The sequence below is a fragment of the Morone saxatilis genome, unplaced genomic scaffold (assembly GCF_004916995.1).
Source record: "Morone saxatilis isolate NCDOM2014 unplaced genomic scaffold, NCSU_SB_2.0 Contig15, whole genome shotgun sequence".
Lineage (NCBI taxonomy): Eukaryota > Metazoa > Chordata > Actinopteri > Moronidae > Morone > Morone saxatilis.
The window spans coordinates 8,137,854-8,150,288 of record NW_023339707.1 but is presented as its reverse complement, the minus strand read 5'-3'; the positions used below and the strand labels follow the sequence as shown (position 1 = coordinate 8,150,288).

General features: G+C 40.1%; 1 protein-coding gene and 1 long non-coding RNA gene across 2 annotated transcripts in view; one reads left to right on the top strand and one right to left on the bottom strand.

Moving 5' to 3' along the window:
* mgll (monoglyceride lipase) overlaps window positions 1-11,158 on the bottom strand; it is a gene marked incomplete in the record, with an annotated part of 38,687 nt that extends 27,529 nt beyond the window's left edge. Inside the window, 2 exon segments of the mRNA XM_035656479.1 lie at window positions 9,931-10,066; window positions 10,994-11,158. Of these exon segments, the coding sequence (XP_035512372.1) occupies window positions 9,931-10,066; window positions 10,994-11,045 (188 nt within the window).
* Window positions 11,159-12,311: 1,153 nt separating this feature from the next.
* Window positions 12,312-12,435, top strand: part of LOC118324255 — a 4,845-nt gene continuing 4,721 nt past the window's right edge. The window contains exon 1 of the long non-coding RNA XR_004796551.1: window positions 12,312-12,399. This is a non-coding gene — a long non-coding RNA (uncharacterized LOC118324255). The remainder of the gene's footprint in view (window positions 12,400-12,435) is intronic.

Sequence of the window (12,435 nt, the reverse complement as noted above, 5' to 3'; positions counted from 1 at the left end):
GAGCGAGAGATGGATGGTATGGAAGAAAATAAAGAGTAGCTTTCTCACGCTTTATTAGCAAATTGCTCGATTTCCACTCGCTGCTCTTTCCCTCCTCTAGAAAAGCCATCGCGTCGGCTAAGACTTCTCTGCACTTGACAAGAACGAATGCTGTATCATGTATGGCATGTTGTGTGTTGAGTGGTGTGAGTGTGTGAAAGAGGTCTTTTGTATATGCACAATGTTCTGTCAACACATGCTGAGGGATTTTAATGGGGCCCCTAATCTGGTTCATTGTAAAGACAATGTACAGCGTACACACTGCACTCACTGAAACCAGAGTTGTAATGTGAATTATGTAACTTTGCCATTCCATCTGTCAATTCTTTAAATACCTCTTCAATGTTGAATAATCTCTATTTTTAACTCTTGGTCACTTTTTCTCCTTCCTGCAGTCCTCCTGTCATTCAGTTTTAAGTGCATCTGAGTTCCGAAAAAATTGTAAAAGGCAATACGGTCTGTAAACGACAGCTTAAACATAGGTATATAAATGGTCATGATTATTTTTTTTGAAGTATAAAGGAATTTAAAATTACCAGTAATCCCTAACAGAGATCTGATCATTGCGACAGGCATCTGCAGAAACGTGACAATATAGGCATCATCAGTATGTTGGCTCAAGCTATGCAAAGCCAGACCATAGATTTCCACTTGCTAAAATCGTCTAATGTGAGGGCTGGATGAGTAGACTAGAGGCATTTTCTTGGAACAAGTGTATCAATAGGTGTGACATTTTCTTAGACGTCAACCTGAACCTTCTATTCCCTCCTTATTAACCAATACTTTGAAAATAGAGTTTGGCTTCTGATTTGGGCTATAAATAGGTCAGCATGTTTCAGAATTATGCGTTATGTTGTATCTTGAACACAACAGTACTTAAAATAACTACAAGAAATTAAGATGCGAGTGACCTCATCAATCTGCGCCACTACCCCATACCTTACGATCACATCTGACTTATTCTGATATATGTCACAAACAAATGTTGTCAGTTTTTAATAATCTTATGGTTTGTAAGACATAAGTCAGGAACTCAAACCACATGTTTCACAACTTCAACTGGCCAGGGGAGACGCAGGCTGAACATTACTTAGCTCCAAATAACAGCACAATGTCAAACAACCAGTAAAAATCTCTACATTGTTTTTAAACATTCAGAATTTTTTGCTCGAAGAGAGCCTACACCTTAACTATATCCTATGGTGCTAACTGTGCATTATCACTTGCATGAACAAAATTATTTCTCTAGTTAGATATGCATTGATTGTTTTGTTTGTAGCTGAAGTACTTTAATCTTCCAGTAAGAAAAGATGCATTTTACTTTTCTTTCTCATTATCTCTTTTCAGCCCCTCTCTGTCTTTCTCTCTCATCTCTCATGGGAACTGGAGACCTACTTGTCTCCCACACCAGTTTCAGTTGCTGGAACAACATGGCTTATAACCAGCCTTATTAAAACACTGAGAAAGCGAGAGAGAGTTTTGTCCTCCCTCTGGCTCTACTCAAAGCTACTCCAAACAACCACAGGCCCAAAACAAAGCCAAGAGCTTAATCCCCTTAATGCAATGCTGACTGGCTACTCCAAGATTATACAGGAACTCAGAAACCTCCCAACTGTGCTCAAATGCCACATTCTGTACCTTAAACTGTGTATTTTAGCAAAAATCTTAGGCACTTAGGTATGTGGCTGATGTTACACTTACAAGGAGGAACCACATTTTGTCTTACAGAGTTTCCTATGGCCTTCATATTAAATTTTATGACTTTTCAATTTTCTCCGCAATATTATTCACGCATTTCAACTATTCAAACACGCTGTTCCTACATAGTTTGTGAATAAATCACAACCATCCTCCAGAGTAACAAGCTGTGAATTCCGTTCTGCTATATTCCTGCAAGGGGACCAACTATTTGAAACATGTACAAAGTGCACATCAGCACTGATGGCACCTCCGACAGAGCTACAATGCCTCAGCAAGCACAAATCCAGTTATCTGCATCATGAATTATGATTAAATTTCTAGTGAACATTTACTTTCAGGTCAACACAAGGTAAATGCAGCATCGGGTCTCTGTTTGTGTGTACAAGCAGAATCATGTCTTTTTCACCTACAACAAGTCATAGCAGGAAAGGCAGAAGTGTAAATAATAAAATCAGTGATGGCTGAATTCCATTTAGAAGCTTCGGTGTCAGGGTCCTGGTATTGTGCATGTCACTCATGGCTTACTTGAATAGATTGGACCCATTGTTTATAACAAACAACAAAATGTCTGAAAAGACTTTAATCAGGCAGAATAACTTTAAAAACACCAAATCCTCCGATGCAAAAACTAGCATTGTCCTAAATCAACACATGTACATGTTATATTACGGTATAACAGTTGATTCAGAGCCACATCAAACAACACGGGTTCAGCAAGCGTTCAACACCATGCAAGTGTTTGGTAAGCTTTGAATAAGCTGACCTTCTGTAAACCTGTGTGTCAAATTAACATTGGAGATTTTGGTGTCAATGTGTCCAGACTGGACAGGAGCCAGAGGACGAGACAGAACGACTAAACACTGGCATGTTAATCTTATTAATGGACTTAGACTGCTCAAACTTAATGGTGTGAGTGTGTGTGTGTGTCCCTTTATTTTAATCTCTTGCGTATCACAATGTAGGAAAAAGAACCACAAATTGCTGAGTTTTCTTTGAAGAGCTGCCTGAAGGTTGTGATGTACAGTGTGTGTGTGTGTGTGTATGTGTGTAAACATATATGTATGTGGGTGGGTAACCACATCAGTCCTGTTAAGTGCAGACTCTGAATGTATAGTGATAGGGGTCTGTGTAAAGTATAGAAATATAAAGGCAAAGATTAAAGGAAAAGAGAAGGAAAAGAGGACCAAAGATAGAACGAGAAGATATACTATAGTGAGACAAGAAACAGGACAGGCAGCCTTTGAAAAGACTAACTAATAGACTGAATAAAGAGTATCCGAGGTAAAGTCAGTGACTGTGCTTGAAACACATCAAATTTAATTATAGGCCAGGCCAGCCCACCAGCATAGAAAATGGCAATATTTTGCAGTAGAATTAATTTATTCTAATGGAATCCACAATAAATTGATTCAATCACAAGAACAAAGCCAATCTGCACAATTTTTTCACGTCAACTTTTAACTGTGAATTCATGCAGTTGACCAATAGCTCCCTGTTTTGACAGTGCTGAGCTTTCTGGCAACAGAGAGCCAGAGAGTCCAAAAAAGAAGGTATTGTAGCTTGTTAGCTTTGTGTCACATGACTGCTTGACCAAAGATGAATGGTTGCAGACAGGAATGAGACAATGAGTTAGCAAGCAGTTAGCACACTTGTTAGCTCTGGAAGCTTTTTTTCCACTCCTAACATTTTTTTTAAATTAAGCTCTGTATAATCCTGTGAACAAAATACATGTTCTAGTTGGCTAGCATATCCCAGGTTATCGTCATTTACCGAAGTTCACCAAGTACTTGTATTATAACTGTATTCTTCTCAATTGAAGACATTTCAGTACTGTTTAAGGCACCGTCAGACTTTGTAAGAGCCTGTGCATTCCCAGGGGACAGCGAGACTTTCTGCACCTGGAGCAAAACAGAATGTATATGACAGAAAGAACAATGTGACAGGTGGAAAATGAGATGAAGTCTGAGAGAGGTATAAAGTGTGACAAACGGATACAGAAAGAAAGCAAAAAATGGAAGAGTTGTTATAGAAAGTGTAAGTGTATGTGTGTGCGCTGTCTGCGGAGAAGAAAAACATGAGAGAAAGACAGAAGGAAATTGCTAAGGGATGGAGAGTGATGGAGGCAGACAGTCAGCAGGTGGCCACAGCAGTAGTTTACACCAGCGATAGAAAAAGGTAGAGACAAACATTGAAAATATTCCAGTGCAGAGTGAAAAGCTTCAGACACATTTATATCAGTTCACCTTTCTTCTTTGTGCAGATCTCAATAGAGTGGAGCTCAAGGGCATTTCATTTGTGCTGCAATTGCCTAAAATTACATAAAAACTCAACAAACACTGTTTATTTTTTTTACCATAACATGCAACCATCTACTATTGTGAAACTTCTCTGCGGAGAGATAGACAAATTACACCCAAACTATCTGCATGCAGAGATAAAACAAGCATCAATTCAGGAATTCAACATTCAACAAGGAATCCTTCATTTGCAAATGTTCTTCTTTGCAGCTTTGCACGTCTGTACAACCCCTTTGCTCTCGTTTTATGTAATTGTATTTTTCTTTGATGTATCTCATCACTACTCGCTGTTGCAACGTTCCACTTTCTCCATGGGCTTCATTAAACTGCATCTAAAGTGCACTAATGTTTAATACATCTGTGCAGCAGCAGAAACCGATCACATTTATGGAAATAATATTAATTTTATAGAATAACTACACACTCATTTACACAATCCATGTCTCAACTTATTTACATGTGAAGTCTGCTACTGATGCAGGAATTATAACTAACTGTTACAGTATTAATGAAATCGTTAAGTCAATATGAATATAAACCACATTGGAATGAAAATTGAGAATTGAGTCTCCTTTTCACATTAAATTGCAGTAAATGATCACAGCTGGCACTTGGAATCACCTACTCTGAGAATTTTATGGGAATACAAGAGGCCCTAATATTTTATACTCTGTATTTCTCCGAAAAAATTTGCCCCAAGCACCACGAAGGGAACCAATATAGAGCTTGTATCTTTGTAAACTCCACTAACAAGAGTAACAATGGCGGCTAGCAGCAGGGGAATTAAATAGTCTGACTAAGGAAACACAAAAAAGGAAGGAAATTCATACAGACACAATCAACAAAAAAAATAGCATTACCTATTTACACAAGCTGTGTGTGTGTGTGTGTTTGTGGCTGTCAGGCGTGTGTGCAGTGCACGTATGCCTGGTATTCTGGTCTGCATGTGGGTTCAAAGCCCCGGTTGGACATCTGTTAGTAGGTCTGTCAATCATTGTTGATGCCCCTCCCCTCCACCTCTCCACCTTTCACCTACTTCCTGGTTATAGTGAAAGGCATTTTCAGGAGCCAAAGACCTTTGACCCAGTCTCATTCTCATCCCAAAAAGAATTTTTTTTTAAAAAGATTTGCATATTTAATAATAATAATAATACTAATAATAATACTAATAATAATAATAATGTGTAATGCCCAAAATCAATATCAGGAAGGTTATGATGTTCTGCAGACTCAATATATGTCAGCAATTAAAGTTAAGATTTCTGCTTGCTGCCTGGCCACAGACCAACGTAACAATCAACCAAAGTCATCAAACGTCTGCGAAGCCTCTCAACTGCCCTGCCGTATCACATTGCATGTAGTGTGAGATTTAAACAGTCTGCTTAATTTCCGCTATTTTGCTAAACAAACACTCCATGCCATAAACTGTCTGGCCTACAGTTAGTCCAGTTATTTGAATCAATAAATGTCGGCCTGTCACCATGGTTACAGCACATCATGTCACAGCTTAGTTGACAGTGATGGTGAATCATCTGCAACGTTTCTGATAGTTGATACACTGTTTAAGCCATTTTCAAGCAAACATTCACTAGTTCCAGCATTCAGTTGTAAAGATGTTGTGCTTTTCTTTATCTTATGTGATAGTAAACTGAAAATCTTTTGGTTTTGGATAAAACACGAAATGTAAAGACTTCACCTTGGGCTATAAGAAATTGTGATCTTTTTTTTTTTACTATTCTCTGGCATTTTATAGACCAAATAATTCAATTTGTATTATTATTATTATTTTTAAACAATCAATTAAACTACACAATAATCATCAGATTAAAGGTGGGGTATGCAATTCTACACGTCTTTTTCTCAAATTCAGCAAATATCTCATCATAGTCAAGTCTGAAAAAACTGTCCAGTGTTTGTACACAACTCTGGCTCTGTAAATGAACAAAATGGCTTAAAGCAGCAACTTTAGCGTCTGTGTTTGCAAGCCCACACCATAGCTAGCTTTAGTTACATTACTTGCTGTGTCGTTGTTCACTTTATAAAGGTATTTGTCATGGTATTGGATTGGATTTTGCACACCCCAGCTTTGATTGATAGAAAATAATAAAAATGAAAATGATTGTTAGCTGTAGCCTTATATTGGTTTGTTTTTGAGTTCTCACTAACCACATGACGCCAATAGCAGGATATTATCAGAAGTCATCATATTATCACACATTACCATTATCATGCTTACATTAAATTCATAATCATGCATCACTATAATGATTTTGTGCCTTTTGGCTTCCAGGCCGCTGTTTGAATAAACTGTGACAAGACTATTTGATCGTGAAGCTTATCACTGCACCAGCTGCTACTGTGGCTGATATGAATCACAGAAGGGAAAAAGATCAATGTTCCTGCTGTTCACAGAAATAATAAACAAAAAAAGTAAAAATATATGTTGGCGGATGGTATAGGAGTCCCTCATTGTTCTCAAGAAATAATACGTCTAAAATGTATTTATCCTTGTATAAAATGTAGCATTTTAGAAATGCAGTTATGATTTAACTTGTACTTTAAAAGCATCCAGAGTCGATGCTAAGAGCTTCTAATTCCCTATGTGCCATTCATGCCAATGGCTATAACGACTTTTTAACTTAAATACATATAATGCTATAATCTTCTGACTCCACTGCATCTACTGAGCCACACTGTGTCACACTGTGTTAAATCACTAATCTGACTGCTGCAGTGAGTGGGTTGCTGCGAGTCTGGAGGCTGCATCCACCCAGACCATGGAGAACTCTTTTATTGTGAGACCTCAGAATGCAGGGGCAGTTTGTGTTAAAACAGGAGGCGTGTATCAGAGGACGTCTTTAAGTGTAGGCTGGTCGATAGACAGCAGGCTGGAGTAACACTTGCTCAGCAGTTTTACTCTCAGATAGCGTTCTGTGAGTAACTTTGATTTTGCTTTAAGAGATTTAGATGGCAGCATGTTCAGGAAATGCTGACTTCACTCAGAACGCACAATTGCACCACGAGCCGCAGCATATTGCAGCACATTAAGACTGATAAATATGTTGTGGGATGTACTGGTGAGGGCGGGATTTTAGCTTCTGTTTTGTCAGCTTGTAAAAGCTGTAATAAACCTACCTCACCCAGCTTTTAGGAGCTGCTAGCTCAGCTAAAAGAATTTCATTAGTCTGGGTTTCAGTGTAGAATTTAAGTGTTCTGTAAAAGGCTAAATGCGGCTTCAAATCTGAGTACACAACATATAGCGAACACAAAATATCTGCCATCATCAGCAGCATTAAATTCAATCCACAAATATTGTTATCAAAGCACACATTAGTGGACGGATATCATGATACACAGCATGTCATGGACACATTGCAAGCTTCTCTGTACCATGACTGCATGCATTTTTAGCATGGTCAATGGCTGTCCTCCAGTGAGAAAGCTCTTATATAAGCCATCTGAAGCCTTGGCTCTAAAACAGTTACAACACACAGATCTCCATCTATTTTAAGCTTGCAGTGATTCCGCTTTCTACTTCCAAAAACCAAGATTTTCAGGAAAAAAATAAAGCTGTTATGGTAATGCCAATGAAATTGCATTTATTAACTGGTTTATTGATGCTTTTGGCAGGAAGAGTGTGACACATTTTTAGATTTTGTTATTCAGCTCCAAGACTCATTCTTTAAATATAGGAGCAGGTCTGTGCACAAGCAGATTTTTGTGGGAGTGGGAAAGGGCTTCTGTGTGAGCCCTCAGGCCCCAGTGACATTGTAGGCAATTATGAGGTCAAATGTTTCTCCCACTGCCTGTGCAGAATAACATACATCTACATGTTAGCAAGAGCTGCCAGAGCAGTTCAAACCAGTCACAAAAACAACATCCCATGGTTTGCTACCCACATACACAGATATCTTAACACAGGTATACAAACACATCCGCATGAACCAACACAGAATAAATCAAGGAGGGCTGCAGAATAAACACACAGACGTACACACACGCCATTGTAAACTCAGTCACGGTTTATGGTGCAATTACACAGCAGAGGTAAAGACACAGTGTCAGTTAATGAGTCACTTCTCTACTGTGAAGTGTGAGCCTCGTGTGTGATCAGTAATATCTTGACTCCAGATGTTTTGTGGGCCTAGCCTTTCTGTCACATCTCTTTCCTTCCGTGCTCTCACACTAGTTGCAACTATGTGGTTTGTAAGCGAGTGTTAGTGTGACATCTGTGTGGTGTTTCATGCACAGCCACAGCCACATGTGTGCAACGTGCAGAGGACTTAAAACCGAGAGTGCATAGCAAGGGGGGCCTCCAACTGCAGACCGTGCAAAATACCACTATTAAACTAGTAAAAAGGCAGGGTTTTTTTATGAACTGGAGCCATTAATCATGTAGTTGTGTTGTTTGATGTCTTTTTGGCTACGAGACATTTCCATTTACACTCTTTCACACACCAGAATGCCTGATGAGTCAAGATCCCAGGCTTTTTGCAAATGAACCATGATGCTGTTCTGTAGGGTTGAGAATATAATTCAAATTAACTACGAAGAACAGGAATCGAAACACAAGTGTTTATGGGTATTGGGAAAAAGATGCTGACATATCATGGTGCTTTTCCTCTTGCTTTGAAAGGTGGGTTTTTCAAAATAAAGTAAGGTGATTTCCACTAAATTGGCTTTTCACTGCAGCTCAGACTGAATAGAAACATGGCTCCACATGAGATTGCTTCTGCAGTATAGTTTGTCTTCTTCTCATGGTGTTACATTTGTGTTGGGAACTGTTAAAATTTTAATAAACTGGTTTAAATGAAGGCTAACAGTCTATTCTGGATACACAAATCAATGTTTCAATGACACTGCTTTCTATGATGATACCTTTGACCAAAGCAAAAGTCTGTAACATTCTGCATTTTGTTGTCCTTGCCAGCCACAGTAAATGTGCCGTTTGATTCATTAACAAAAGGTTAAGTTTTAACTTGCTTAGTGGGTTGAGCAAGTAACTGTTCTTGGGTCTTTTTGTTTTTTAACGGGGTCATGAGCTAGTAAGAGTCATGGGTGCATCTGGTCCACAGTAAGGAGATTAACATAATTATGTTTTTAACGAGCTTGGGCCCCATAACGAGAATGTGCAGATTTACTATTTACTTGATTTTAGTTTTCATTTTTCTTACTAATGTAATTTTGTTGTCTTTTTTTGATTTAGTGATGTATTGTGTTGCATATAGTTAAGAAGTTACCTGATTACTCCCTGGATGTGAGGCATTGTCATAAACATGGACCTATCTCCATTGGTTACTGGGTTACAGCTTTAAAATCTATAAGGTTCAGCCATGTCCCTTATAATGTGACCCATATGAAGATTTAAATGTTTAAAAGGGCACATTTTCTGGTGTCAGTATGGAAGATGTGGAGTGCTGATTGGAGAGTTGTTTGACCAGTCACACAGTTGATATGATCCCAGGCGGCTGTTTGAAACAAACCTCAGTAAGAAGAAAGAAATGAAATTGGATTGAGTGTGTGTGGATTCATGCACACTGATGCTGGTGGTGAAGAGATAAATGTGCACTGCACACACACGTCTAAAGATTAACATGCAGGACATCAGAAGAAAGTTCTCATGTGACTCCAGGACTGAAAACAACCATGTGAATAGGAACAGGAACAGGAATAGGAACACTCTTTTGGTAGGACATACTCCATCTCACACACATATATAGCCTACTGTATACACACACACACAGAGAGAGAGAACTTCGACGGAGATGAGACGATGAGAGACGGGAGAGACGGAGAGAGAGAGAGAGAGAGGATGAGGAGAGGAGAGGAGGGGCGAACACTGCGAAACATTGCCACACTTTCCGCTAGTTTTCCCGCTCCGTTCCCCACTGACCTTGGCGGACCGGCGGGCTCCCAGTAGCGGCAGAACAGGTGCAGTCCGTCGGCGTTGACGATGTGCTGCAGGTCGGTGTAGGGGACTCCCTGCGGACTCCGCCGCGGAGCAGCTCCCGGCTCGGGCATGGAGGGGTCTGCAAGAGACACACGGAGCAGCGATAACAACACATCGCTGCCGTAGAAGTAGCAGCTGAAGCCGGCGACGAGCAGGCAGGTGGCGGCGGTCACGGTGTTCATTGTTTACTGTTGTTGTTTTGTTTGTTTGTTGTTGGTGCGTGCTCTAGGCATGCGTCGAAGACTACACGGCTTGTATCTAATCCCGAGCTGCACGCACACACACACACGCACACACACACAGGCTGTCAGAGCGTCCGCAACGACCGGCGTTACGTCACCAGACCATATGCTCTGCCTTCCACAAGGTCTCTCTCTCTCTCTCTCTCTCTCTCTCTCAGCCCCCACGCTCTCCACATGCTCTCTCTCTATTTTTTTTTAATTCGATTTTAATGATCTTTATTAGCATGAAAAGACCGCTTATATTGCTTATATTACTCACTTTATTGCCATCCCCACGGTTGTCATTATTATTATAATTATGACACTTAAAGTGCGGTTCTGCCAAAGGTATCCTGTGATGTTTACAATAACTAAAGAGTGTAAGAAAAAAAATGGTTGACACGTTACTACACTGTTCAGCTGCATTATACTGTAATGGAAAGAACAAACAGATCATAAAAACTAAAGAATAAAAGAATACGATCACATATAAACATATTAAACATACAAATAAGACACATTTAACTCCTGAATGTAGGGCAATAGGGGAAAAATAAAAGGGACAGGGGTATTTATTTATTTAATTTTCACCAGATATTTATCAATTGATATCTCCATGTTCGTGAATAAACCTGTCCCTTGTATATAAACACTGAGCTGATTTACGAACAATATGACAAAGCAAATACATTTTAATTTAAAAATATACATAAACATCTTTCTATCCAGCTCTCTCCCCTCTCTCAAACCCTGCAAAGCTACACACACAAATAATCTTTGTGTACCTCTCTTTTGCCTGCAACACCCCAGCACCTGCTCTCCCCCTCTCTCTCGCATTACGCACGAGGCTTCCCTGACACCAGGTCCAACCGGATACACAGTAAATCCAGGCTACATGGTGTTAATGGCATGTGTGGCATTACAATGCAGAGGACGGTGTGTGCACTGCCTGACACACCGCCGGAGGTAAAAATAGCCCCTGTGTGAAGCTATTTCCTGAGGTGATCGGGTGTCGTCTTTCAGGTTTAGTGACCTGACTTAGTGACTCTGAACTCGGACCTCAATATATCATACGCTGTAGTCAGTGATAATTTGTCAGTTTAAACATGAGTAAACTATATGGCTGTGTGTGTTGGTGAGTAGTATGGGGAATATTTAGGCTGATTCATGAAACACCTGGTATTATATCTATGAATTTCTACCATTAGGAACCATTTAGCCAACGTTTTGACACCAAAATGCGTATAAACTGTTTTTTGGCCGATTTTCATCCACAATAACAGGCTACATTTCTGCTTTGCAACCAATACTGTACGGGGAAATATGGCTCATATCAGACCATAACAGAACACATGAATAACAGTAAAAAGTGTGCATCACACAGATAATCGTTATCACTTAACTTGTAGCAATATGCGAGCAGATCGATACTGGACACTGCTCCAATGACATGTGTGCGCAAAAACCTCCCTTTTGTTTTCATCTCCGCTGCAATCAGCCGTTTCCACCTCCATGCACATGGAACAGACTCTACATAGCAAGCACCCAGAAAAAGAGCAAACGTTTGCAGTGCAAGTGTCTGTAATTGACATCAAAGCCTTGAGTAGAAGCGACTCATCTGGTTTGACTGCTGATATCGATGCCAGATGCCTGTAGTAGCGCAAGACGCACTATATCATCAATATTATTGTTTGTGGGCTCTATGGGAAAAAAGATGAATGGAGGAAGCCAGAGAGGATTGCAGCGGATATCACTGCAAAACTACAAGTTGCGTTGGTTAAAAGCAGAGGATAAATGGATAGTGTGCTGATGCTGGAGATTACATCCACTGGAGTGTCCATAACAAGGTCTAAACGGAGTCCCGGAGACGCACTGTGAAGTCCCTATGCAGAAATATCATAAGAATATAATGGAACCAACCTGTACAGGAGCGTCTGCAGTGAAAAGAATATCAGTCCTTTCGTTCGGGACTCTATAATACCCCACCCTCTATTCTCATCTCTCTCTCTGCTTCTCTCTGTCTCCCTGTCCCTCTCTCTATTTCTTTCTCTGCTTCTCTCTCGTTCTCTACTCGCTGGCTCTGCTCTCTCTCTCTCTCTGTGTAGCCTATGTATGCCTCTCTCTCTCTCCGATGCTCTGCCCTCGCAAGAGAAGAGAAGAATGCAGTCAGCGACGTTTGGGGAGAAACTAAGTAAGTATTCACGCACACACCCTCTCTCTCTCTCTC